Source organism: Physcomitrium patens, chromosome 23 (assembly GCF_059467195.1).
Source record: "Physcomitrium patens ecotype Gransden chromosome 23, ASM5946719v1, whole genome shotgun sequence".
In the NCBI taxonomy this organism is placed as follows: domain Eukaryota; kingdom Viridiplantae; phylum Streptophyta; class Bryopsida; order Funariales; family Funariaceae; genus Physcomitrium; species Physcomitrium patens.
The window spans coordinates 9,830,938-9,858,510 of record NC_143432.1 but is presented as its reverse complement, the minus strand read 5'-3'; the positions used below and the strand labels follow the sequence as shown (position 1 = coordinate 9,858,510).

Below are 27,573 nucleotides of genomic sequence, written 5' to 3'. Positions count from 1 at the left end.
ATCTTCAAAGAATCTTTAGGGAATCTTTGAAGAATATTCTAAGAAAATATTCAAGGAATCTTTTGGAAGTTTCTAGAGACTTCTTTCTAGAAGGTTCTAGAAACTTGTCTCTAGAAAGGTCTAAGGACTATGTCCCTAACACTTGTACAGAGTGCTATAAATTATATTTAAGCTAAAAAAAACATTAATAATATTGATAATAAAAAGTATATAATCAATTGAAAGAAAAAGAATTAAATAAAAATATTAAAATATAAAATTTTTAGAATTTTTCAAAATTAATAATCCATTAACTTATTTTAAATTATTTGTAAAAAAATATATTCAAAATTAATTCTATTTTTTTTTCTTGAAGAAAAATATAATAAAATATTATAAACTCATACAAGTATAAAATACCACTCATACAAATACAAATAGAAGTTCTATCTTTCATTAAGCTTCATGTTTATTATTTTTAAGTCTCAAAATTTAATATTATTCTAGAAATTAAAAAAATAGAATTATCATAGAAGATCATTTTTTTTTTTTTTTTTTTTTTTTTTATGATGTTGATATCAAAAATCATAGGAAAGATAGAATTTTTTTTGAAATATGTTTTTTTCATTTCTTTATTTTTTTACCATCCAAAGAGAAATTGAGTAAATTTCTTTAAATCTACTATATTATTTTATAATCATTAAGTTAGATGTAGGTATTGCAAGGATTTTTTATAGTATAAGATTAATAAATTTTTCTAAATTTCCTAAATTCATATAGAGATAAAGATACTAATATGATGTTACATTATCTTAAAGCATGACATGTGGTAGTATCTTAATATTATTATTAATTATACATAATAACTAAGAAGTTAATAAAAGTTCAGTAGTAAAAGCATTCTAACATTTGTTTAATAATACAATCATTTACATTATAGTGTTGAAACTCATTTATTAGGTGAAAGAATGGATGAAAAATAAAACATGTAGAATGGACTTAATTGCAAAGATTTTTTTTTTTAAATCATAACTACTAGATTAACTATTATCAAAATTTTAATTTTTTATTCAATCTTTATTATAAAAACAACTTCTACTTAATTTGTAGGACTATCAATACATTAAATTAAGATGGAATAAGCATACAACCTATTTAATTATTTTTAGATTAAATTTTTAAATAAAATTTTATAAAAATTACCATAAAAAGACTAGATTGATATTAGAGGAGGACCATTTGTACGACAAGGTTAAAATCAAATCCATGCACATAAAAACAAGCATACAATATTAAAGAAAGGAGAGAGGGGGTTCTTTTGGAGATTAAGTGTGAGATTAGAAGAAAGATTTTTAGATCTTTCTAAGAGTAGAAGATTTGTAGGATTTTAATGTAGATAAACTCTAATATGAGAGAAGAAAATATAAGTTTTAAAAGCATTGTAGTTTAAAAGCTGAAATAGGCTATGGTGATTTTTTGTTAGGTTTTTGAAAATCTAATAATGATATATGATTTAATTTTTATGCATATAGTATTGTGCAAGTAAGAAAAGAAGTTCTTGATTTGTTGTGAAGTTCAATGGTTTATTTGTACAATATTGGTTAGCAAATATATAGAGTATTAAAAAAGTACAATTGAAGTTACCTACTCTTTTTTAAAATCTAATGGTCAAATCATTGTAAAAGTGGATATTTTAAGACATTGAATAAATTTGCAATATTGAAGCTACACACAAAGTTTAAGCAAAATTTAATGGCTAAATTGCAAGAATTTTCTATTAGTATTCATCTTCAATCTAAAATAGGAGAGTTAAGTATCATGAGTAGAAAATTTAGTACTTTATCTTTATAATGCAAATCTAATCTATATCAAATTTTGTAACCTTATCCAATATTAATTTATGAAGTAGTTTGTAAAATTTATTTTCAGTCCAACATTGCAATTAGGAGTTGTAATTTATTCAAGTTGCTACTTAAAATTAAAATTTTCTTAATATTTTTTTCATGGTTTATAAAATTTAGTTACAGTTTCTTTAAGATTTGATTAGGATTTTGTTCATATTTATTTATAGTTTAATTACAATATGTTTAGATTTGCTTAAGAGTTTAATGGAGATCGTTCAAGATTTCTTTATTAATTTCTTAGGATTTATTTAAGATTTGTCTAAAGTTGATAGAACAATGTGTTATAATCTAAGTAATATTTTATAGAAATAACTTATCAGTTTAGTTTTAAATATACACAATCATAGCTTTTAATTGCTCATCTATCACCATCATTCATATGTACCTTTAAATCAACAAACATTCTTATTAAAGTTGTAACTAGCTTAGTACTTCTCTTCATGACTGATCATATCTGGATTATGCTAATTGAACAAGTCAACTACACCAAAAACATTCGTTTATATATATTTATAAATATATATATATATATATATATATGTATATTTCTTCCGTCAATTTACAAAGCTTAGAGAAGAATGTTGGATTTTTTATTGAAACCTTGAAAATGATATGCAAAAGTACATGTACTACATCCCATAAGCCTCTGAAGCTTGGAACATTTTAAGGATGCGAGACCTTCAAGTTCTACTCGTTATACCTTAATTATCTCGGTATATAGCAAAATTATGTTACACACAAGATCAACTGGAAATCATGAGCGGCTGATTGATGAAATAGTTCGGCCATTTTTGTTCACTTTTCTAACATTTTGAGTATTGCACACAGGTAAGGTAACAAGTCTGTAAAACTCGAGCATAAGCAAGAGGGACAGGCCATCAAGTTGCACCAAGTTCAGCATTGACATTGGCATGCAGGCATTCCCTGCTCAGTAATTTAAGTGACTAGCAAAGGAACTGCATCTGCGACACACAAATGGGTCAGTGTGTTGACAAGAAAACGAACTCACACCATATCAGGAGGACAAACACCCTCACAAAATTTCAATTCAAACTATCGCAATATGAGCCTCACGTAGGGGTCAAACCTCTAAGTAGAATGTCACAGGGTAGGAAAGATCAACCTCACATAAGATTATGTAGAAATTCGACAAACAATGACCTTGTGAAATGATGTACGTCAGCAGGGAAGCTCCAATTGCTTCTAAATAGCGGATGAGCATACTTTATTGAAGCAAAGTGCTCACAGGATGTACAGTCACCCAATGGGCTTCAAAGGTATCAATGCTGTACAAGCCCTCACACTGGGAAACTTCCGACGAACGCCCCGCCGAAATGAGGAAAAAATTGTACTTTCACATGGGCTTTCTGACTCACTACTCTAATCAGAACCCTTTTAATATCTGCGATAATCCGCTGAGGTTTAACTGCAACCCCCTGCATGTAAAGGGGTCAAGAAACTCATCCAGTCGTAAAAATATGCTAGATGAAAATTTCAACTCCTAGTTTGACTAGAAGAAAGCTGGGAAATAAACAAATAAAAAAATAAAATAAAAAAATCCAGGTAACTTAATAAGCTCCAATTGTGGAGTCTTTGTATGTGAGCATGCTCTGCTCCAACGGAGTGTACAAAGAGCACAGAAATTCACAAACAGCCAGAAATCTTCGATATCAACTGATGGCACATGGTCCTAGATTATGTCACGATATTCAGTAGGTTGGCATTTTGTTATGGCACTCCACCCCACAGCAGCATTGTACACCTTCAACGAATTGAACAAAAGGTATGATGGTTTAGGAGGCGGCACTTAAGTAAAACGCTTGAATCCTCTCTTCTTCAGCATACAGGAAAGGCCGCTTTCGCCCATACATACTCGCTCCACTCCTCATTCGCCCAAATAACGTCAACGTTCCCATATTGTTTAGGAACATAGTCGTGGGGTAGATGATCATGTGCTAATTCTCTGGCCAAGATATGGGCTTCAGACTACAATTCATGCATATGCACAGTAAAATGCCTGTAGATTTGTAACATCCTATGTACGTGTACCCAGTCCCATTTTCATGGTTTCGGTCACATCAGGGACGCTCCATCCGGCCCTTTTAAGTGAAGTAGAGAGTAACTCCACTTCCCTGGCCAAGGAAACCAGAACTGCCTGCATACATTAAAGGATCTCTATGAATGAGTGAAGTGATAAAGTAGAATCTTTTTCTTTCAACTGATTAGTTTTGCTTCTCAGATTCTGGATAGCGAACAGCTGAGATACTAATTACTTGTTTTCGAGGTCATTTTCAGGTAACCCTCAGGTAAGGCACAACCTAATCGAACACCTCCATATACAAAGAGAATAGGGAAGAGAAGTAAAAGGTTCAATAGAAGGCTCATATTTCTCATGAAGTCTTGACAAACAGTACAAGGAGGCCAATGACAGCATACGGGTGCAGACAATGTAAAAGCCAGACAGAGTCGAGGCATAACGCAACGGTCTCTCACCTCCGAATCGTGCTGCTGGTTCCAGCGCTTTGATGGAGATTCTGAAACGATCATGTCGTTTATATCATCCTCGCGCCAACCGCCCTGCCGAAGAACCAGAGATATTTCGTCCAAGTATACGTTTAACCACTTCGACGGCTTGATTCCATCCTGTTCTTCGAGATTCTCATTCGTGGAATCAGTCCTTGGCTTCAATAAATTGAAATCCTGTCTTCGAGGTGAAGAGAAACCTTCAACTCGTGAAAAAATTTGCTTATGCACCTTATCAGCGAGATCGCTCCAAAATTCGATACGTCGAGGAGTTCGAGCATCCTCTGGAGCCATACAAACATTCTCCAAAACCTTTAGAGGAAGGGCCTTCTCGACGATGTGAGAATACCGCAGAATGTCATCGTAGCTCCCAAAACCTTGTGGAGTGTGAGTATCTTGTGGTTGCCTATCAAAACCTCTTGAAAAGCTTAGCTGCCGGCCTCCACCTTCATTCTGAAGATTTCTCTTGAGCGGGCTCACCAAGAACTCAGTCTTCTTGGCAAGAACGTCCAGACTTCGACCCCAAGATTCTCCTTCGCTGCTAGAACTCCCAGACCCTGACGCCTCTGAAACATCTGTCCCTGATGAAGAGTGCGAGCTACGGTGCACAGGCTCAAAATCGACATCCCTATTAGCATGTTCTAGAGCGCCACCTTCAATACTTTTCTCATTTCTGAAACTTCCCATGTCATACATTAAATCACCGAACTCAAATTTGTGTGAGAGGAAAGCTTCACGATTAAAAAAGTCTGCGACATCGTACCCACAGTAGACAGCATTTTTCTGGTAAACAAAGAAAACAGGATTGCCGGCGAGATTTGGCGAAGACGGGATATAACAGTGACCATACATAGGGACGAGAATTGGAGACTTTCGTATAGCAGAACGCGCAATCCTGACAGCTTGATTAATGTCCTTAGGTCTAGGACCCCATGCTTTCCACCAGAAACTTGAATTGGCGACTTCACGCAAAAGCCCAACTACGGGTAGGTTGATGCGCATACTAAGATGGTCACGGTTACCAGCTCGCCAGTTGGGAAAGCCCGCCCCCACAGGAAGACCCTCATGGAGTATCCCTTTCAAGTCTGGCGGAAATGTGATTCCATATGTTGCTTCGATCCTCTCAAACTCTTCGTCGGAGAGGCCTTCAGCTATGGGAACTTTGCACTTCTTCAGTTTGTCAAGGACGCTTCGGGCATAAGCAGAGAAGGAGAAGAAGACTCGGCGGGTGCCTGGTGGAGTAATGGGCCCTGCGCTTGCACGGGCCGATAGACGTTTGAGACCTGCGAGCTGCGCTTGATGATGCTTCGCAGGCGTTCCGCTTCTCAATGGATCCAATGGCACTTGCTCCGTGGTATCCAACATCTTTGTTGGAGTACCTCAGCCGGAGTCACTGAATTCCTCGCCAAAATCTTAAAAGATGTATAGAGATCTAAAACGGCTTGCTACAGCACTGAAAGAAGTGCATAGGAAATGTACTAGACTTTCAACATCGTTGCTACTCCAGTCCACGAAAACCGAACCTTGAGAACTTTCAGCCCATCTTGGGTAACTTTAGACCAAAGCTCTGTAGTAGTGAATCTCCTCTGTAAATATCCACAAGAGACACATCCCTATCCGCAGCTCCTGAAAGGTTCTAGTACCCGCTACTATACATGCTGCGCTCCGCCATTTCCAAGGTACTGCCGCAAAAATTCTTCAACACGGACAGGAATTGGAATCTAAAAATGCATCAGCGGCGAAACGAAACCATCAATCCTCGGTCGAATAAACGCCAATGAACATAGACATTGTCAAGAATGTCAAAAAACTCCGAAGCTGAGGGCAGTGCGTCCATTTGGACAACAGCGACCATCTGCAGCACCCGAAGCTCTTTGCCACACCTTCGGACAACTCCCCCCTTCACAGCTTATTCGAAAGAAGCAGCAAGTAAAGCATTGAACCGCCAGATAGCCAAATCTCCGCTGCACCTCGACAACAACCATTGACAACTCCGCAAAAACTCCTCCCCAATCAACAACCTACGGCCACACGCATTGTCTCGACCACGGAAAACAGCGCAACGCACGTGAAACAAGCAATCTCTAGCAGCAATCAGTCAACACTCAAACTCCACCCCGTCAAATCACGAAATCGAGCACGAATTTCCACACTGCATTGATTTCAGCAATGCCAGACGCGGCCCTCCCCTCCCCTCGTGACCCCCTGCCCATTCAATTCCACAACCACGATAAATTTCTCACTTCTTCCACACACCATTCCACCTCCTAACAATGGAGCCAAAACCTAAGCTGCACTTCTCAGCTCAGCGCGCGCACAGCCAGCAACAAAGAACTCAACACAACAAAGTCCTCTCAACATAGCAAAGAAGGTCCAAAAAATGGTCGCTAAAGGCTCCGATCCAAGCATATTTCATATCTTCTGAACCACGACGAATTAAAATATCCGCTACCGATACCCGGTGCCTTATTAGCGAACGTTGCGAGGAGCAAGAGACGATCGAAGCTGAAGCTGGAGCTGCAACGGAGCGAGAGCCGATGGTGTAGGAAAACAGCGCGAAGCACGTCAATGCCATGACCACAAGACACGGCGGGCAAGTTACAAATTGGGAACAACTTGCATGCACACAAGGGAACTTCAATGGGAACTCTGGAGAACGCAACGAACGGCTCCATTCTAATCCTCACATCACCATACTCATCTGAGACTAATGCGCTTCATTAATGAGAGTTAAGAGGGGACGAGTTCGGACCCCGATCGCCGTGGAATGATCCGACGTGGAGTGCATATTCTTCTCATTGATGAATTGTCAAGCCCCGGCGTCTGCGTGGACTGTGCGACCCACAGACAGCGTGGCACGAACGTTCGATGATGTGGCTGGATGAATGAATAATCGCCGGAACCAAGCGTGTCTGTTCATCGTTTTATGGATGATAGGCGTTGAAGAATAATGGTGGAAATCTCTACAGTTCAATATCCATTACAGTAAGGCCCCTCAACTCTCTTCATGATTTTTTTATTTTTTATGTTTGTATGTATGCGTTGAAAGAAAAATATCAAAAAAAAATGGATATGTAATGAATTGTTACTGACACAGTGAGCAGAGAATTTTTATCTTTATTTTTAATGCTTTGGATGCTTCTGAAGGAATTGCAACCAAGTAACCACACACAGTTCCCAATCATAAATGCTTAATGACCCCAACTGGAAGAAACCAGAGAGGACCCATAACCCTAATTTCGTGCACAAAGAAATGCTTTTTCCTTTTACTAATTTGAGAGTTTTAGAAGCTCCAATATCATGAAGTTCTGATTAGTTCTACACATAACCTTTCCAACTGGAAATGAAGGAAATGAAATCCAGGGCTGTGGCAAGTCCTAGTTCAATGTACAAGCCACTGGAGCAGTGATGTATGTACCTGCCTGCCACTGTCCTCTCTTTCCTACCCACATGACCAATACAAAAAAAAATATATATATATATATAAAATGAGAAATTTTTGTTGATACCTTAATAAATTGTATAAAAAAATGATAAAATTGGTTCCTTCTGCAGAACCCAATTATGGGGTTGAGGAAATGGGGGAAATGGGCTCCTCCCTTCCATGGAAGCACCCCCTCATTCACACCAACACCCACATCCAACATGGTGGACAGTTCCGCAACAACATGGGGTCATAATATGGCAGAATCTGTGTGGTGTATTCGCACCCTCCTGTGTCAGGTTCCAAATGTAATGTGCCCCTTCAGGGCCAGAAACTTCCAGAAGGATGTACAATGAGGGGCAAAATAGAATAAAATAAAAGAAGAGCTTACTAAGACTCAGCGTTCCAATGCATTGAGTCCCATCTCTCCACCATGCAATACAATTCTCTGAACATGAAATGGCACCTATTTTTCTTGTCTTTTTTTGGGTGATGGTGGTGATGATCATGATATTAATAATGAGTTGTGGAGTCTTGTGAACAAGTTGAGTCTTGCGTTTGTTACACAAATCCATGTATCATCTAATTTTGTTCTTGATTTTTAGTTTTTTTTGGTTTTTCTTGTATATGTAATAATGAAATTCTTTAAAATTAGAATATGTGTGTATTGGAACTTTTTTTGGGGGGGGGATGTATGTGGGAAGTGTTTAGGCAATGAAAGGAGAGTGTCCACCCAACAATTCCCTTAATAAATGTGGTCCTAAAGATATGTCAACAAAAGAAAATTCAAATTATTAATGAGATTGTGGGGTTTGGATGTCAAAATTATCTTAAAGTTGCTATTACTTATTGAAGATATGTCACACATTTTTATTTTTATTTTCATGTTTGGTTTATTCATGTGTTTTTAAATGAAAAGTTTTCTTAATAGTATAGTGTGTCATAATGATGAACTCAAGCATGAGCCAAAAAGACAATGGTCCACAAAACTGGATATATGATGTGATGTAACAATCAACACTTTTCTTTTTTGTCTTTTTTGTCTTTTTTTTCATCTTTAATTTATTTTATTTTATTTTAGAGGCAATTAACCAACAACAGGATGTGCTTTGAAACTCAACCAATATTACAAATTAAAATATAGAAAAAAACAATCCTTTCTTTATGGTTTACTAATACTGATTTATTCTACAAGCACTTTTACTTGTTCAGGTACTTGATTGATCTTGCATTTTTGTCAAAGTGATGAATCCATGTTCATAATGAATTCTTCAATGTTATTATTCTCCTTTTACTTACTTATTTAATTATTTACATTTCTGATTTAAGACATGGCTCTGAAAGTCTTTGATATCATGCTCTGACAAGATTACTCTTAAATGTAATATTCTAACTGAGAAAAGCTTAACCATCCCTAAAGATTCAACAATCAATTAAATCTGTTACAAAAATAAATTCATGATACAGCGTACACACCAATTTCAACTTTGATGCACAGATTTATGACATGACATGATACATGTATTGCATGAGGAAGTAAAGAAAAACTAACTAACTAAATAAATAAATAAATAAATAAATAAATAAGCATCTCAAAGGCACATTATTTTACTGCTAAAGCATTAAACAAGAATGACCCACATGGAAAACACCCATTTCATTTCATCCTCTTTTCATTCCATAGTTTTCAAAAATACAAAGTGAATTTTGTGTACTGAAAACAGGACGAGATCCAAACAGCTTAGCAATCACAAGTTCTCTCACGAGTTGCACGGAGAAAGGTACCCGTACCCGAGAAAGCCGAGAAGAACACATCAATCCATAAGGACTATGCAAATCTTATGCAACCATTTCCCATGTTATGGAACTGTTGGAATCTTCTAGAAAAGATATCTCGGGGGTGATTTTGGTGTCTTCATTTTGTTTGTTGTGTGATAAGTTGTGAATGATCAAATTGGAGTTCAACCAAAGTTTAGTGGGATTTATGAAGAACACATTTGATATATATATATATATATATATATATATTAAATTGATCCACCTATTCTAACCATCAAGGGAAAAAAATGACCTTTATGTTTATTTTTTTATTATTGGATTCAAGTCTAATGAAAACCAACCACATTCTTCATGATTATCATATTCTTCATTATGGATAGGTTGATTTAGTAAAAAGCTGGGTCTATTTAATATTTTCATATATATCTATATACCTCCATTTCTATTGCAATTTTTGTTCCTCAATTACTAACTTGTTTGTTGTGAGAATGGAATTTTTTTGTTGAAAACAAATTGTGGTACATTTTACTCTTTGAATGAGTATCAAGAACAAAGACTCGATGAGGGAAAATATACACCAAAAGGCTATCTCGATATAATAAGTCAAAATATAAACAAGTAGGTATATTAAAAGGAAACTGGAATGGCTATTGCCACAGGACAAGAAACTAAAGACTCTTGAACCTGGACTAGAAGCAAGAAAGGAGTTGACAAGAGTGAAGAAGCCTTCACTCTTGTCTCTATATATACTATCTAACTAGGGGCTACGTGGCGACGTTCTATAGGACCTTTAATATGTGTTGACTTTGTAGGACACATGCCTTGACTTACAAGGCAAGTTTTTCTACGTGTGGGCCACATAGTTAGCTTGATCTTCAAGCTAACAACATGTGTGGCACATGGCCAACTTGTTGACCACGTTTCTAATCCAAAAAGTCAATTAAAGACACCTATGAAGTCAAAGCAGCGTCTAGGAAGTTTCTAGGAAGCTTCTATATTAAATATTATAGAATTAGCTTACTTTTATCTACTTTTACTTACTTCTACCTATTTCTATATGTAATTATTAGCTTACATGATTATGGCCGTGACATTACCCCCCCTTCTAGAGACGAGTTCTACGAGGAGCGGTCATCATATGTTGAGGAAATCTATGATGCGACGAATTGTATTCGCCACATACTCTGATCTCTGTTCTCTTCGAAGATGATTGATAGGGCCTCTCAACCATCGGTAGTGTCCTATACCAGGGCGGGAAGACCACCCAGTTATTTGATCATTGTTGAGGCCTTCGTAACTTCCTTCGAATAGAATATTTGGAACACCATCAGGAGTTGTTCCTACCTCTAGCAAAATCACCAAACATCGAGAGTCCCTTTCCAAATCGTGATACCAAACGTGTTGTATCTCACCATCTATTCGAGGAAGAACATGTCATTCTTGAAGATCTTCATCTCGATTGCGTCGTCTTGAAGGTTGTGACAATCGTAATGTCTCATCAGGCAGGTCAGCAAACGAAGGTTTTTGAGTTGAATCCGCCGGTTGTTGGCTCTCCATCTAATTAGCGTTACAAATGCAAAGAAGTTACAAACAAGGATAGGAAATTGAATGTTATCTTGCCTCAATCTTGTCTCTTTTATAAGAGAGATTTTCATCTTGGTTTCGATGGATGTCATTGATGAAAAACTTTGACTTTAGCTGATGCATTTGCTAGATTCCTGGATGGCTCCCATGTGCGTTCACTAATATCATATCCGCACCAATGAACAAGATATTCTACCTTATTTCGACGCCGCCTTGAGTCTAATATCTCTTCCACCTCAAATTCTTCATTATTATCTACTTCTATAGGAGGCGGTGGCATTTGTCTTCTTCCTCGTATATCCACTGTCTTATATGGTTCAAGAAGAGACATGTGGAATACATGATGGATCTTCATTGACTCCGATAGATGTAACCGATACACAACTGGGTTGATCTGTTCAGAAACAGAAAAGGGGCCAAGCCTACGATAGTCCAACTTGTCACAAGGTCGAGTAGTCTTGATATTGCGACGAAGTAGCCATACCTTATCATCCACATTGATTTGTGGTTGCTCTTTACAATATAGATCTGCGTTTACCTTTTGTCGTTCTTGAGCTTCCTTCAATTGCATCTTCATTATTGCATGTAACTCTGACAACCGATTTGCCATATCTTCTGCTGCAGGATTATCAACTTTTGAAAAATCAAAAGTATCAAGTCATGGATGATAGCCATAATTGGCAAAGAAAGGTGTTTGTTGCGTGGAAGAATGTACCGTATTATTATAAGCAAACTCTGCCAATGGCAGAAGGGTTATCCAATCATCTTGTTGGTAGTTGATAGTACACCTTAAATATTGCTCCAAGACTTGGTTTACGCGCTCTGTTTGTCCATCAGTTTGAGGATGGAAAGCCGAAAATAGCTTTATGTCCACTTTTAAAATCTTGAAAAGGGTCCTCCAAAATCTTGACACAAATTGAGTTCCCCTATCTGATATGATATTTTTAGGTAATCCATGATAGCGATAGATATTATCAATGAAAAGCTTAGCTGTTTCTTCACCTGTGATAGATTTTGTACATGGCACAAAATGTGCCATCTTGGTGAAACGATCTGTTATCACAAATATAGAATCATAAGATCTTGAGCTTGGAAGATCTGTGATGAAATCCATAGAAACAGAAGACCATAGTTGTTCTGGTATAGGTAATGGCTGAAGAAGTCCGTAAGGTCGATGACGAGGAATTTTTGATCTTGAACAAATATCACATGATTGTACAAAGTCTTTGACTGACTTCCACATTTGTGGCCACCAAAAATCTCTTGATATGAGTTCCAAAGTCTTATTATATCCAAAGTGCCATGCTGCTGGAAAGTCATGACGTGCTTGAAGAACACGTAAACGTGCTTCTTCTTTTGGAACATATAGGCGTCCTTCAAAATATAATAGATTATTCTTGAACTCGAACTTAGAAGGATCATGAGACTTGGAAGAATTATTCTCGATATCATAAATAAGAGGGTCTGAGGACATACTGGACTGGATTTGCTTGAGAAAAGTTGAATTAACAGTCAATGTTGATTTCATTGCTCGGAGATGAAATTGCTCCGGTTTCAAGAGGACCGTTCTTTGTTGCTCAAAAGCTGCATCTCCTTCTTTTGGTGCAAAATAAGAACGTCTAGATAGGGCATCAGACAAACCTTGTTGTTTTCCTGGCTGATAAGTAATAATGAACTCGAATCTTGACAAAGACATACTCCAACGAGCTTGACGACGATTCAACACGCGTCCTGACATGAAATACTCGAGGTTCTTGTGATCTGTATACACAGTGACTGGACTAGAAGCGCCTTCTAGATAATGACGCCATTCTTGAAAGGAATCCACGATCGCAAGAAGTTTTTTATCGTGGATCTCATAATTGATCTCGGCTGCTGAGAATTTTCTTGAATGAAAAGCTATCGGATGAAGTTTGTCATCTGTTCCCATTTGTGATAAAACTGCACCCAAGGCAAAATCTGATGCATCTGTTTCCATAAAAAATACCTTGGAAAAGTCAATACGATATAAGACTGGTGCAGAGACAAACGATATCTTCAAGGCTTCAAATGCTGCTTCCGCTTCTTGATTCCATTGAAATTTATCTTTACTAGTCAAGCGTGTAAGTGGAGCTGCTACTTGTGAGAAATCTTTGATGAAGATCCAATAGTAATTGGCAAATCCCAAGAAACATTGGACATCTCTTACCGTCCTAGAAATCTTCCAATCCATGATTGTTTGGACTTTCTTAGAATCCATCATGAGACCATCATTTGAAATGATGTATCCTAAAAAGTCAACTTGAGTAGTGTGAAATACACACTTTTCCATCTTGGCATACAATCTTGCATCTCTAAGTTTTTGTAATACTTGACGAACATGTATTTCATGTTCTTCGACGTTCTTAGAATAGATCAGGATATCGTCTAGATAGCAGACGACAAAATTGTCTAAGAATTCATGAAATACATCATTCATGAGATGTTGAAAAGCAGCTGGTGCATTCGTGAGTCCAAAGGGCATGACATTATATTCGAAATGTCGATACCTGGTTCGAAACGCAGTCTTCCATTCATCTCCTTCTTTGATCCGTACTAGATTATATGCTCCTCTTAGATCTATTTTTGTATAGATCTTAGCTTGATTCAACTGGTCAAGGAGTCCTGATATCAAAGGTAATGGATACCGGTTCTTGATTGTGATCTTGTTGAGTCCTCGATAATCAACACACATTCGTAAAGATCCATCTTTTTTCTTTACGAATAGAATTGGAGCTCCTGCTGGAGATTTTGAATGGCGTATGAAATTCTTCGCTAAATTCTCATCAATACATGTCTTGAGTTCAGCCATCTCATCTTGCGATAAACTGTAAATTGGTCCAAATGGTGGCTGAGTTCCTTCCTTGAGGTCGATTGAACAATCATATGGACGATGCTCAGGAAGAATATCTGCATTCTTTTCCTCAAAAACGTCTTGATACTCCTGATATTGACTTGGAATGCCACTTGAAGTCTTTACGTTTTCAAAAATAGGTGCAGCATAAATAGCAAAAGTTGATCCTTCTTTTGTTGCGTGTATAAATGCTTTTGCACCTATCAGTACGGGTTTTACTATACTAGACTTATAATTTTTTACTTGGTTAGTAGAACTATTAATAATGCTTTGGAAAAAGTCAAGTTTATGTGAATTCCAATCTATTCGAGGGTTATATTTTTCTAGCCAGGATAAACCTAAAATAACTGGATTCGACGGGGATTTAATTATGTTAAAAGCTATGTAGCTATCATGACCGTCTATTGTTACTTTTATAGGATGAGTTTCATGAGTGACATCTCCAGAAGATAAGGGACGACCATCTATGACTTCTACATGTACTGGTTTAGGTTTTTGTATAAAGGATATTTTACGACTTTTAACAAATTGTTCATCTAAAAAACATGCTGAGGCTCCCGAATCTAATAAAGCAGAGGCTTTGTAATTCTTAGGTCCTAAATATAAGTCTATTATAAAACAAGGAGAGGGTTCTGAGGAGAGGATAGGACCTTCATTAGGAATTGTACAAGGTTCCAGCTGCACGGTCCCTATTGTAGCTGGACGAATCCGTTTTCCGACATGTTGTCTTCTTTGACCGTCGTACCCCTCATTTTATAGTTGCGTCGTTTCTTTGGACAATGTTGAGCAGTGTGCTTAGGTTCTCCGCAATATAAACATAATCCTTCTTAACGACGACGAATCTTTTCTTGCTCAGTTAGAAGCTTAAAACGTACCGCGTCAATTTACATGTCTTCTACTTCTAAATGTACGTTTGGCAAAGATGTTGATGTTGCCATTGAGTAATAACGTTGAGGTTCCCGTGAATGATTCTCAGATCGAAATTCAAAAAGTCGATTATCACATTTTACCTCAAAATCGATTGCTTGACTCAAAGTTTGAGGATCAGGTAAGTTGAGCATCAATTTCTTTACTTCGTATTGCAATCCATAAAGAAATTGACTCATGAGTGCAGCATCATCCCACTTGATGTCAATTGCAAGTTGTCGAAATTGTGAAGCATACACTGTTACTGAGCGATTTCTTTGTCGCAGAATTCGGATCTTATTTGTTGCAACACGAGTTGCATCGTGTTCACCATACATAGATCGAAACTCCGCCAAAAAAGCTTCCAAATTGTCCAATATTGGATTTCGTTGTTCAAGAAAAGACAAAAATCATGATAATGCAAAACCAGAAAGTAGAGTGCTAATAAACCTGACTTGTGATCTTGGAGTTGGATAGCTTTGCGGTTGAAGTTCAATTGCCAATTTTACTTGATTGATGAACCCTCGAAACTTAGATCTCGTACCATCAAATTTCTCGGGTAAGGCAATTCTTGGTTCTCTAGTGCTTACAGGGTGTTGTACAATTGGAGAAGGAACGTGATTTGTTGTAGATGTTGAAGCAGCTCCGATCATCTCTATATCCCCACTTTCTGCTATTCTTGTTCTTTCATGTGTTGATGAATTGAGTTGATGCATCGCAAGCATTAACTCCCTCATTTGCTCTTGCATTTGTGCCATTGCACTCTTCATTTCAACAAGCTCTGCCATAATGACACTAAGAAAAATTTGTTTGATACTGCTCAAGACAAAAGAAAAGAAAGACTTAATAACAAAGAAGGTACTAAGAATAATATCAGTTTAGAAGTGGGTATTCCGCAAACTTCTAATACGCTTATGTCTTGTCAAGAGAAAGGGGTAATCCACTCTCACTCAAGAAAAACAAAGCTCTGATATTGTAAGTGTACTCTTGTCAATCTGTCAAGGACAAAGACTCGATGAGGGAAAATATACACCAAAAGGCTATCTCGATATAATAAGTCAAAATATAAACAAGTAGGTATATTAAAAGGAAACTGGAATGGCTATTGCCACAAGACAAGAAACTAAAGACTCTTGAACCTGGACTAGAAGCAAGAAAGGAGTTGACAAGAGTGAAGAAGCCTTCACTCTTGTCTCTATATATACTATCTAACTAGGGGCTACGTGGCGACGTTCTATAGGACCTCCAATATGTGTTGACTTTGTAGGACACATGCCTTGACTTATAACGCAAGTTTTTCTACGTGTGGGCCACATAGTTAGCTTGATCTTCAAGCTAACAACATGTGTGGTACATGGCCAACTTGTTGACCACGTTTCTAATCCAAAAAGTCAATTAAAGACACCTATGAAGTCAAAGCAGCGTCTAGGAAGTTTCTAGGAAGCTTCTATATTAAATATTATAGAATTAGCTTACTTTTATCTACTTTTACTTACTTCTACCTATTTCTATATGTAATTATTAGCTTACATGATTATGGCCGTGACAATGAGTTCTTGTTGTAAACGTACCACAATTTGTACAAACAAAGTATAAAAAATTTCATAAAAAGTCACCTTCAAATGCTTTATGCAATCTGGGTGAAATTATAATCTATGGTTTGAAGTACAAAGATGATCTACATGTAGTAATTTTGATGGAAATCATTAGATTGTTTATTTATTTTGTTATGTAGATATGTATGTACACAATTTATTCATGTCCTTTAGTTACTTTTTGAAGCTTTGAAAGGTAATTTCTACTCTAGTTGTACCACCTATTAGTTAGAAACTTGTTTTTCTTAGAATATATATATATATATATATATATATATGTATTTGACAAGATTTATTATTTATTATTTTTTTTTTTAATTTTGTTGTATGCATACACACATTCTTACAATTAAGATTAATCTGACTTTATTAAAGTACGAAAATACAATATAAACTTTCTATAGGTCTTATCTAACATTAAACATGTTAATAATAAATTTTTTTCTAATTTAATTATATAGAAAAATAATGTGTAAATATAAAGATACATACTTTTTGTTATTGTTTAGTTATTTTGTGAGATCTACAACAAAGAAAATTGTTGTCACTTTGAATTAGTATTAGAAGTTAATTTGAATCTAGTTTCTAGGAGTTAATCATAATCCATTGGTATATATAATTATAAAAGGTGTTACTCTTTTGAATATACATAAAAATACATATCACACGTTTTTTAAATGATTTAAAATAAAATGCTTCTAGTGAATACAATGTCTTCTATTTTAGATTTAGTCTAACTCCAACATGCCTAATATATTTATCATATTTTTCTTAACATTAGAAAAAAATCAATATCTAGAGTATCGTACTTGGTTAGAAGATCAACCATTGTATTCAATCTAAATTGTTAAAAAACATCACTTCTTTTGTAAGGTGTTAAAGAATCACGTTTAGTTTCGACCTATCCACAAAATCTTGTTTGAAGAGTTATTTCCTCTAATCAACATCTATCACTAGAAATGTATTGAAGTTGTCTTTATATTTATTAATAGTGTGTGTGTGTTTTTATATATATATATAAAAAAAAAACTATCATGTTTTATGCGCACCATGGTATGTTCAAAAACAATACAAAGTGTCTTTATTGTGTCCAAAAATCCATTTTGTGCAGATTTTTAAAACCCCAAACTATCAACCTCACACCCCTCATACCAGTATTCAAGAGACTCCCAGCACTTGATTGTCCATCAATGAATTACCCACAACATTTGAGACAGCTACCCTACATTTATGTTTGGAGACATGCATGGACAACAGACACATGAAGTAAAATAGGTCAAAGTGTGAACTGGGCAACAGTTCTGCAAAATAGCTCTACTGCTTCTTGCAATAAGAATCAGAGCTTTTTATTTATTTATATATATATATATATATATATATACACAATTTTTCCACACCATACAGATGGTTTTTTCTTTACATGGATCAACCAACATCTTTAGCCGGTTGTTATATTATAGATTTTATATGCATTTTCTTTTGCCTCCTCTGTTCCCTACAGTGCCTGGCACAAGCCCTGGAGACCAGCTCCAACAGCAGAAAATCAAGGGTGGCTCAATTCATGTATTGTAAAGCTGTACCAATAATACCTAACTAATAATAATACCAACAACCCTAGTATAAGAATCATGTCTGTAGTGAAAAAAAGGATGCCCATTGCTCCATTATGGTTGGTTATCAGATAAAGAAGTTACCATCATTCAAAGGTATGTGCATCTTTCACATTTTTGACCTAAAACTCTGCCAACGACACTTGTCAAAAACACAAAAGTGATAGTAGAGACGAGCACCCATGTAGGGGGGGTGTCTTGCATCAAACAAACCCTAAACTTAGACTGAACTGTAGCTGCAGGAGCAGGGCTGCTGCTGCTGAGTGTGTCTATTTGCCTTTGTTGCAGAAAATTGTCGGTTATCTGTTCGGGCTCTTGACCCAAATTGGTTGCATTGAGAAACCACAACACGGCACACTGTGGGTCAACTACAGCACCTGCAAAAGCTGTACCACAGTTTGCTGGATACACCTCTCTGTACACGAATGTGGAATAAGATAAGGTAAAAAAATAAATAAATAAATAAATAAAAAGACGTGGGGAGGAGTTGTCAAGTTCTCTCCTTTATTTTATTTATTTTGTTTCTCATGATGCATAAGGATTTGAAATAAGACTTTGCCATAGTGGGTCTTAGGGTTTCGAGATTTAGCGTATGATGGTTTGAGGTTTAGCAATGTAATGATGAGGATGATGGCAATGTTGGGGTAGTTTTTATTTTTATTTTTTATATTGCTATTGGGAGACTGAGTGATACTGTTCTCAAGGTTTTGTTGGAAGGGAGAAGTTGAATCATGAAATGAGAATGATGTTCTCAAAACAAACTACTATATATATATATATATATATATCTAAACAGATCTGCTATGGCAATAATGACTGAGAAATAGTCTCCTTGTCCATTGATTTTAATTAGGAGTGAAATTTCAAGATGCTGATCCCAATGCCAATTATTGGAGTATCATGTATCTTTAAATTTGAAATGATGTTATAATCTCTCAATTAGCTTGAGATGCTGCAGATCCTTTCCCTCAAAACAGCTGTGCATCCACGAAAAAAAAACAGGAAAAAAAAAAGTTCCATACAATATGTTATTCATAAAAATAAAATTGTAAAGAATATACTGTATTCTCACAACTGTCTCCAAATCACATATAGTGTGACTAACCTCGTCTCATTCTTCTGCTAAAAAAACGTCTATTTATGAAAAAATTGTACATTAATCACACCTCTTTTCTTCACTTTTATGTGTTGATATTTTGGATCACTGTGTGAACCCTTCGGCGGAGTCTCCACTTGCACTTGGTTCTCATGCATGAAACGTGTGTTTTGAATTGCTCTAGAAGCTACCACGTCTGCATTCCCACATACACACACACACACACACACACACACATTATATATATATATATATATATATATGTTAACAATGACCCATAGCAACCAGAAATAGAGAACAAATGGCTGATGGACCAAATATTGTTTAGGGCATGGCTATGGGTTTTGCCTTGAGTCCCTTCTGAGCTCCTTCCTAAAGCATATGGATGAAAAGAATACATGTAAGGGATGAATGGGAGATGGATGAAGGTGTGTGTGGCAGACAGGGGGGCAAAGCTCTGCACATGTGCCAGAGGGGCTTTGTCTTCCCCCCTTTGTGCACTCAGTATTCACTCAGGTTGGTTGGTTGGTTATCATCCATCGACACATTCATCCATCCATATTTCATTCACCCAGGATGGATGATAGATTTCATCCAATTGCCTCCAAATATGGGGGTGGTGGGTGGTATTTGGGTGGCCAAGCTTTGAGAGCAAGAGAGAGTGTGGACTTCTTCATCATATTGTGAACATGGGCATATTGAGTACCTGCCTATCTGGAATCATCTATTCACATCATTGAAATGTGGAAGGCAAAGAGATAGAGGGGAAACAAGATGAGATAGAAAAAATAGTATATATATATATATATATATATATATAAATATGTATTTGTGTGTGTGTGTGTGAAAAAATGAAAAAAATGAAGTGTTGAAATTGGTTTTTTGTGAGCTGCAACGGAGTCCTGTGTCTTTCGTGTGTCACTTTTTATTTTTTTTGCTTTTTGTGTGCATCATTCTGTGAATTGGGTTTTGATGGTGAGTTTGATGGTTGTCCTCCTAGTATGGACAGGTCATATTGCTCCAATACAAATGTCAAAGAAGTTAAGGATTGGAATGATGTTGAGCTTTGGAATGAGTGAAGCGGTGGGTAAAAGTTGTGTCATGAATGTTAACATTCTTGTTCTTTGCTATTTTAAAAGTAAATAGATTGCACAACAGTTTATGTCTTTGAGGGCCATATTGGAGGCATACTGTGTTTTACAACTAAGACTTGAGTAGCCGCTTCACATTTTAATTTGAAGCACACTTCAACAAAGCTCAAGCTTTCAACAATCAATATCTCTTTTCCGGATGTAACCAGATTTGAATTGTATGTAATTTAGAGTAGCAATGTAACAGAATATGCAGCGTACCATGATATTTTTGAAAGTTTTGAAATAATGGGTATTAATCATCAATTTTCCGAAAGGAGAGAATAAATTTAATTATTATTTTGTGCTCCTGAACGTCCTTAAAAGTTTTCTTCAACTTCCAATTCTACTTTAGAACAATAAGGTCACGTCTGATCTTCAAAATAGGCAATATATAAGAGGATCCTCTTTACTGAGATATTACACGGCAGAAGACCAAGCATTTTTAGAGTATAATTGTACCATTCATGGAAAATAACAACATACTGAATCTACCTTATTGCAGAGATGGGCGGGTGGCAGTCGGCGTCAATTGGCGGCAATTGAACCCTGTGACAGACTTCTTAGCCTGCCATCACGTGCATCAGAAGACATTGTGGCTCCAAGTGAAGGTGAGCAGCTGTTCCAGAGTGATTTAGACTTATCATCGACGTGCTTCAGTGGCACGTTTAAAACTTCTGCTTCCTCTCTGAAGACATTACAGGTTGCTGTACTCTGAGGAGAACAGGACTCTTCATATTCTTGACATGCTCCTTAGTATGAGAGTTCATGTGACTATGTTGCATACGGTTTGCAGGTGATGAAAGAACATGGTGGTTTTCTGAGCTGCTTTAGAAGATAGAAAGCTGCAGTGCTTCGCATTTGGTGTAAAAACAAAGCTCTGTAGGAAGCGTTCAAGTAACTTTCAGTCAGAGTAAGCCGCCTGGTGTTTCTGGCGGAGAGTGCAACACCTCAAAAACCGATCTGGTGAAATGTTTCCCTTCTCATGTTGCAAACTCCTCAGTACGTAAAACTTGCTGCAATTGATACGCTTGTCTCCAATGGGAGTGCGAATTTTTTTCTTACCACCTATTTAGTCACTTTGCTGGGACTGCAACTATCAGGATCCCTGCCAAGAGCTCTATAGAAACCATCAGCAAGCAGCATATTCAGAGGCTCACGGAAGCAAGCGCAGTCAACACATGATGAAACAAGGATGTTTCATAATGTGTCTCTCAAGTCATGCACAAAGACAAAATAATTTGCAAATCCTTTTCAAGAGAGCATCACTCAATCTGCCACCACGTGTGCTGAAGTGGCTGCTAGATTGTTGTAAACGTTACTGAAGTCATACATGGTGTACCTGAAGGATCTAAAACGCAGAACTTTGACAACCATGAAGGTCTACGCAAACTCCATTCTCTGGCTACGAATTCTCTCGTCCTGTGGAGTATCTTTACCTGTGTCTCCTGATCAGCGCTGGGAGTTCTTTGTAATTTCTTGTTCTAATTAGACATCATTTTTTGATTATACAATGAGGCCGTCAAATCAAAGAAACCAAGGCAAGCATTATATCTTCTATAATATATAAATGTGATAACACCTCTCAGACAACCCTTCTCCAATTACATTAATATAAACTTGGAACAGGAATTCTAACTTCATATCCACCATCGTTATGTTCACATCCACCTGGAACTTCTTCTGCACAGGCATGGAGTTCAGTCAATCAACTGGTGTATATTGCATACGTTCCTGAACTGCTAAATATTCCATTATACTAGCCTCTACCAGCTTTCGCTGAAAACATTCTGGATTTGTAAATTGTTGATGAAACCAAATTTCAGAAAAGCCTTCATTAATTTTGGCTCTCATCCTCTATAAGTTGGTTTCGTTCGAGACGTGTAACTTTCTGCTGTCGATACGCTTAATTATCTTCTACATACCTCATATTGGCACAATTCACGAGTGACGAGCTTGCCCACATCTGTAATTTAAACCAAAGCATCTGTGGTCAGCATATACCAGGGAGTAAAATAAGCGCATCGTTCTTCTGCAATTGACCGCATGATCTTATGACAGAGGTTGAACATGCACAAATCATCTCACAAGACTTGGCATAATCTGAACTCTCTGAAATTTGCAGACTTTTCTGAAGCCAATGTAATCTTTACAGTTCTTTTTTCAGCTAATCAAAAGTTGGAAATCTCCCACGAAGTTTAACAGAGCACCATCATCCATAGCTCCATTTTTTTGGAGTTCGCGAATTCCGCTGCAATAGCTACTTTTTCACAGTACGAAGACATCAAGCCATACTCATATAACTATCCACATAGATGACTTAACGAGTGCACTAATTCTATCTTCCCAAAAGACCACGACGTTTCGTGTGCAAGCAACCATAATAAGAAGCTTAATATGAAGACAGAATGCATTGTTAAATAGATCATTTCAGAGGTATTGCTTCAATCTTGAAAGTCGCTCCCTTCTATGGTGTCCAATCAAACTCCTTTCAATTGTTGTTTCGAATATTTAAAGGCTGAACATAAAGATTATAAAAAACTGTTAGACTAGGGAGCCAGAATGTTTTCTTCGAGAAATATCATTACAATCATGTCAATACAAATGCATTCTTTTGGCTCCATTTATGGTTATGAAATGAAGCACTCGCTCGAAGTTGAAGGCTGCTGCAATGAATGAGCTTGGGTTGGGCAAAGATGCATCATTTATTTACCATGTGGTTTCACATTTTGTACTTCCAAAATCAAACACGCGTGATGAGCAAAACGAAGTGCTAATGAACTCCAAATTTCTAAAAATTCCACTTAACACAGGACCAGTGTCGTATACATGAGATAGAATAGGTGCTGCCCTGTTGATTAAACTTCAATAGTCAGGTAGCAAAGGCATTATAATTTGAATGTCGGTTACAGCGATGCGTGTAGCTCCTCTGCAACAGCATCAATGAACTCTTCAGTTGTGAGGTAGTCTTTCCTGGTCATCCTGTGAATACATTCGAGTGCATCCGATCAGTAACATGCACAAAACTACCACGACATTTTGAAAGACCTTTTAGGCCATTCAGGAAATCCTTCCGATTTGACGGCACCTGAACTACAAAGAACACGAGCTAGATTTGAGCCTGAAGTTACCTATACGTAACTACCACAAACTTGTTAAACTTACTAGGGGCATGAATTAGAAGAGCAAGATGCTTTATCTTTCCAGCTTCTACGACAGAAATGCAAGCTATTTCCAGCTTCTGAGCAAAATCTTGAAACTTCGTGTTTCCATCCTGCAACCCTCTGAGGCAAGAGCACAAGAAACCTCAGCTTGACGTGCATGATGCAACTTCACATCTTTTACGAGGAATCTTTCAGAGAAAGACGTGTATGGCAATCACGATATGCTAGCATGAACTGTAACTAAGGTCATACATTAAAAAGCTTCTCAAAAATTATATGATTAAGCATGAAATACTATGCAGGGAGCTTGAAAGACGATAATGTGAGACCAACGTGCAGGATGGAAAAAAACATTCAAGGTGAGTACATGGAATAGAAAATCTACATGTGATTCAGTCCACGAGTCCAAGCAAAAATAGAAGCAATACTGTTGGTGCTAGTTTCACCACCCTTCTGGTGCACTCTGAAGTGCCGAGTCAGTCCCATGAGCAGCTTCAGCTTCAATAGTTTTGCCATCTGGACAAATCTGAAGGCAAGACGCAACAATTACTGTGCAGTGAAGGGTGATATATCCATTATCTGGACATCAGACATGGAAATAAAATTAAAAAAAGAAAAAGAAAAAGAAAAAGAAAAAAAGAAGTTAAAACTTGAAGATTGATTCATACACTTCCTGAAAGATGTCCTTGAATCTGAACAGAAACAACCAGATCTACGAACTCACTATTTGAACAAACACATCACCAGGCAAAAAATAATGATTTAAATGAAAATAACTAACAACCTCAGACTATTGACAGGACTAACTAGACTAAAGTGGTCTAACTAGCCAGCTCATGAAAGCGAGCTTAAGAAACTGTTGAGAATACCTTTCATTGATGAACAGGTAGGACCACAAACAAACAAAATTGCTAACTAGCTAGCGATTGAATGGAAAATACTGACTTAAGAAGGTAGCAGCTTAGCAGCTGCCTCATCGAGCTAGAAGACACATTATCGATGAGTAGGTCACCTTCCATCGTATTTCTTCAGAATGGTATTCTTTGTGCTCAAGTATAGTGGCCATTTCTTCTGTATTGACATGAACACTGCGTCTGTGGCCTTGTGCTGGTCGCCATAGGCATGCCTACCGATGCAAATAAGTTTTTTCCAGCATAAAAAGGACTTTATATTCAGTGCTCCAGTGTATACAAATAGATATCTCTTCGCACCAAATTCTGGATTAAGAGATCTTTATGTAGAAGACAAATACAAGATTACGATTCAGTTGCGTACCAGGAACAAGACGAGGAATATTCTTGCACAAAATTGGCTCGCGAAACACGGTCCCTGCAAACAACGGAGGACATTCAGGTATTGACGAGACTTTCCTCCAGAAATTCTAGGAAATACTTCCTGCTTGTGCCCTCGTACCCTAAAATCAAGTTTCATTTGCCCGTAGCAACATAAACACCTAGAAACCAACTCAAAAACAAAGATCAAAAAAGTACTTCGTGCGCATAAGGTGATTACTGACTAGGGATCAGTCAAATTCACGCGATTCAGAAACATGCAGAATTTATCTAGCCGGATGTGCTCCAGCAATACCATTCAAACCGTTCCGGATAGTCCCATTCGGACTCTTCCACATCTGCTTTAGTCCAAATTCCTTCACATGCCCTCCATCTGGTCACGAAAATTGCACGTTTCGTTCATTAGATGGAACAATGTCAACCACAGCTGCAAGATTTGTAAGTTTCAAGTGCAGAGATATTGTTCGAAATAATTTGGTGTGGAAGCCCGATCTTCAAAATAGATGCTTAGACTTGCAACACACAGGGGAGATTTCCAACATGAAATTTCAGGCGTTATACATCAAATGGATGATAGGAATGAAACAAACCAGGGGTAATGGTTGCGCATTTGACAGCGACGGTGTATCTGTACCAAACAACACAAAACTTTAGCCAGATCAAATCCGCTCGTCGGTAAGTATCGACCAGGTCATCTCGTGATCATCTTGCTGGTTATTGAATGGTTATCGTTTGATCATACAGAAGCAATGAGGTCCAAGATAAAGTTGCTTTGATGAAACGAGATAAGCAACATTAGAATCTATGTAGTGGATAAAACTGCGTTCATGAATAAAATCAGAAGGTAGTTCCCAACTTAAGGGTAGCCTCGGCACTTTCATGTGTCACTTGGTCATCAGTGGCGTCTCTGTTCAGGATTCCCAGATCATAGTATTTCAAATCAACCTCCAAGAATGGAAGAATAAGCTGCACCAGATTTCACAAACACCTTGTCAGAAATTGCTCATTTTAACACGACACTTCCTATTTCGCGTGACTCTGACCAAGCCCTGTACGTAAAATATTCGAGATCACTAACATGTTGATCAGCCAATCAGAAAATGAGATATTCCAAGCTGAGGTTTCACTCAATAAAGAGGACGTTTCACTGCCGAATTTTCACCGTGAGAGCCTTGTTCCATATTTGTCACTGATAATCAGACATATAGTGGGTACTCTTTCCTGTAGTAGCACTCACCTTATCCTTGGTCATTTGCCAAATTATTCTGGTCATTTCATCACCTGTCCCACAAAAAACGGCAAGAAACAGAACATGATCACAAAACATAATCGCAAGTTAGATAAAATTCAAAAGACGTTCCAGAATCTCGCACATGGTACTACTCTGCTCTTGCAAATTGAGTGCACCCGATGAGAAAAGAGCTAGATCAAAGAAAAGAGATAAGCTGCAGGTGGAATAAAGATATCATCATTGTATTCAATCCTGCCGCAAATTATAAAATCTGAGTTACTTATGTGGGTAGGCAATGCCAAAGAGCTGCAGTTCCCGTCGAATGACTGGACGAATAAAGACTGCATGCAAACATAAGTAGACTTCGAGAAGTCGAAAAATTATGAATGAGCTTACAACAGCTCGTTGCCAATAACACGAAAACGACATAATCAGAGAACGTTCGAGTTAAGCAGGTAAAGTCTATCTAAAGTTTGTATTTTACAAGCATAACTCTGGCTTATAAGTCAGCTCAATGCAACTCCGATTCGACTGATCAAATGGGATGCACCAAACAGGCACTGAAAATTCCATGGGATTGTGGACACTGGAAAAATAAATACAATTACGCCTTTTTTTTTTTTTTTTTTTTGGTTTGAAATTTTGTTTTAATATCTTTACTATGCATGTGTTAATGATTCTCCATTGTGTTTTTTTAAGAATCAAAGGCTGTTAAATCAAGAAATTTAATAACCCAATAATTTGTATAAAACGAATTTTATTTCTATTCAAGTGAGTACTTATGCTTTAAGAGGAAAAGTACACAAGTTAGTAAGTTTCAATTTTTTTTTTGTACAAGTAACATAGTCAATATGCTACTTGTACTTGTGTGCAATTTGTATCTGTGAAGACCCAATGGCATCTCAAATGCACAAGAGGACATGAGTGAATTCACATGCCAAGGGAAAAGAACCAGGTACATTCTCTTGCAGTAGTGTCAGTTAAACTTGACATGAAAATTGGTGGTATAACAAAGACATGCTGCTTCAATAGAACTACTTGAGGAACTTTCCTTGTGTTGTCCAAGAATATCCTAAACCCACTAATTAATTTTGGTTGATTTAGACATTGAAAATTAATTCTAAATTATGTTTAGTTTTATTTTACCCATTCTAATAATTTTCATGCTATCTAATATTTTCCACTTTATATGGACCAAAATATATACACCTAGAAATCTCTAAATGTTGTTCAGAAAATGCAATCTTAATAATGATCATACATATTTGGCCCAAAATTAGAAACCTCATTTTATAAAGGTTATGTTTATAGACTTGTAGTGGTTGAGCAATGAAATTATGTTTCCTGTTATTCAAATGCCTTGAACTTTTATTCACATTTTTGTATAAAAATCAATTTCAAAATTGACTCTGCTGCATTTAAATATATGCTACAAATATTTGGTTACAACCATCAATGCATACTACCATTGGCTGGATCATACA

At 36.9% G+C, this 27,573-nt stretch overlaps 3 protein-coding genes across 3 annotated transcripts; all 3 read right to left on the bottom strand.

Annotated features, from left to right (window-relative positions):
• Window positions 1-3,080: 3,080 nt before the first annotated feature.
• LOC112275520 (uncharacterized) lies at window positions 3,081-6,966 on the bottom strand. The gene is made up of 2 exons (XM_024505939.3): window positions 4,377-6,966; window positions 3,081-4,038 (listed from the first exon to the last, which is right to left on the bottom strand). The coding sequence occupies exons 1-2, from the start codon at window positions 5,769-5,771 to the stop codon at window positions 3,919-3,921; spliced, it is 1,515 nt and encodes a 504-aa protein (XP_024361707.1). The 5' UTR covers window positions 5,772-6,966; the 3' UTR covers window positions 3,081-3,918.
• Window positions 6,967-23,088: 16,122 nt separating this feature from the next.
• On the bottom strand, window positions 23,089-24,225 carry LOC141044822 (isocitrate dehydrogenase [NADP]-like). Its single transcript, XM_090246704.1, has 3 exons — window positions 23,952-24,225; window positions 23,568-23,686; window positions 23,089-23,384 (listed from the first exon to the last, which is right to left on the bottom strand). The coding sequence occupies exons 1-3, from the start codon at window positions 24,080-24,082 to the stop codon at window positions 23,380-23,382; spliced, it is 255 nt and encodes an 84-aa protein (XP_090102830.1). The 5' UTR covers window positions 24,083-24,225; the 3' UTR covers window positions 23,089-23,379.
• LOC112275773 (isocitrate dehydrogenase [NADP]) lies at window positions 24,210-26,185 on the bottom strand. Its single transcript, XM_024506399.3, has 7 exons — window positions 26,096-26,185; window positions 25,715-25,824; window positions 25,449-25,486; window positions 25,154-25,231; window positions 24,842-24,895; window positions 24,579-24,720; window positions 24,210-24,258 (listed from the first exon to the last, which is right to left on the bottom strand). Exons 1-7 carry the CDS (start codon window positions 26,183-26,185, stop codon window positions 24,210-24,212), a joined length of 561 nt encoding a protein of 186 aa, XP_024362167.1.
• Window positions 26,186-27,573: the final 1,388 nt, after the last annotated feature.

Bases quoted from the DNA above. Each gene is read 5' to 3' on its own strand.
- LOC112275520 (XM_024505939.3), bottom strand. From the start codon at position 5,771: ATGTTGGATACCACGGAGCAAGTGCCATTGGATCCATTGAGAAGCGGA. The intron at 4,039-4,376 runs GTGAGAGACCGT...TAATGTATGCAG, and splicing joins ACCAGCAGCACGATTCGGAG to GCAGTTCTGGTTTCCTTGGC.
- LOC141044822 (XM_090246704.1), bottom strand. From the start codon at position 24,082: ATGGCAAAACTATTGAAGCTGAAGCTGCTCATGGGACTGACTCGGCAC. The intron at 23,687-23,951 runs GTAGATTTTCTA...CTCTTGCCTCAG, and splicing joins ACTCGTGGACTGAATCACAT to AGGGTTGCAGGATGGAAACA.
- LOC112275773 (XM_024506399.3), bottom strand. From the start codon at position 26,185: ATGTTTTGTGATCATGTTCTGTTTCTTGCCGTTTTTTGTGGGACAGGT. The intron at 25,825-26,095 runs GTGAGTGCTACT...AATCTGGTGCAG, and splicing joins GGCAAATGACCAAGGATAAG to CTTATTCTTCCATTCTTGGA. The intron at 24,259-24,578 runs GTGACCTACTCA...GTTTCTGTTCAG, and splicing joins CTGAAGAAATACGATGGAAG to ATTCAAGGACATCTTTCAGG.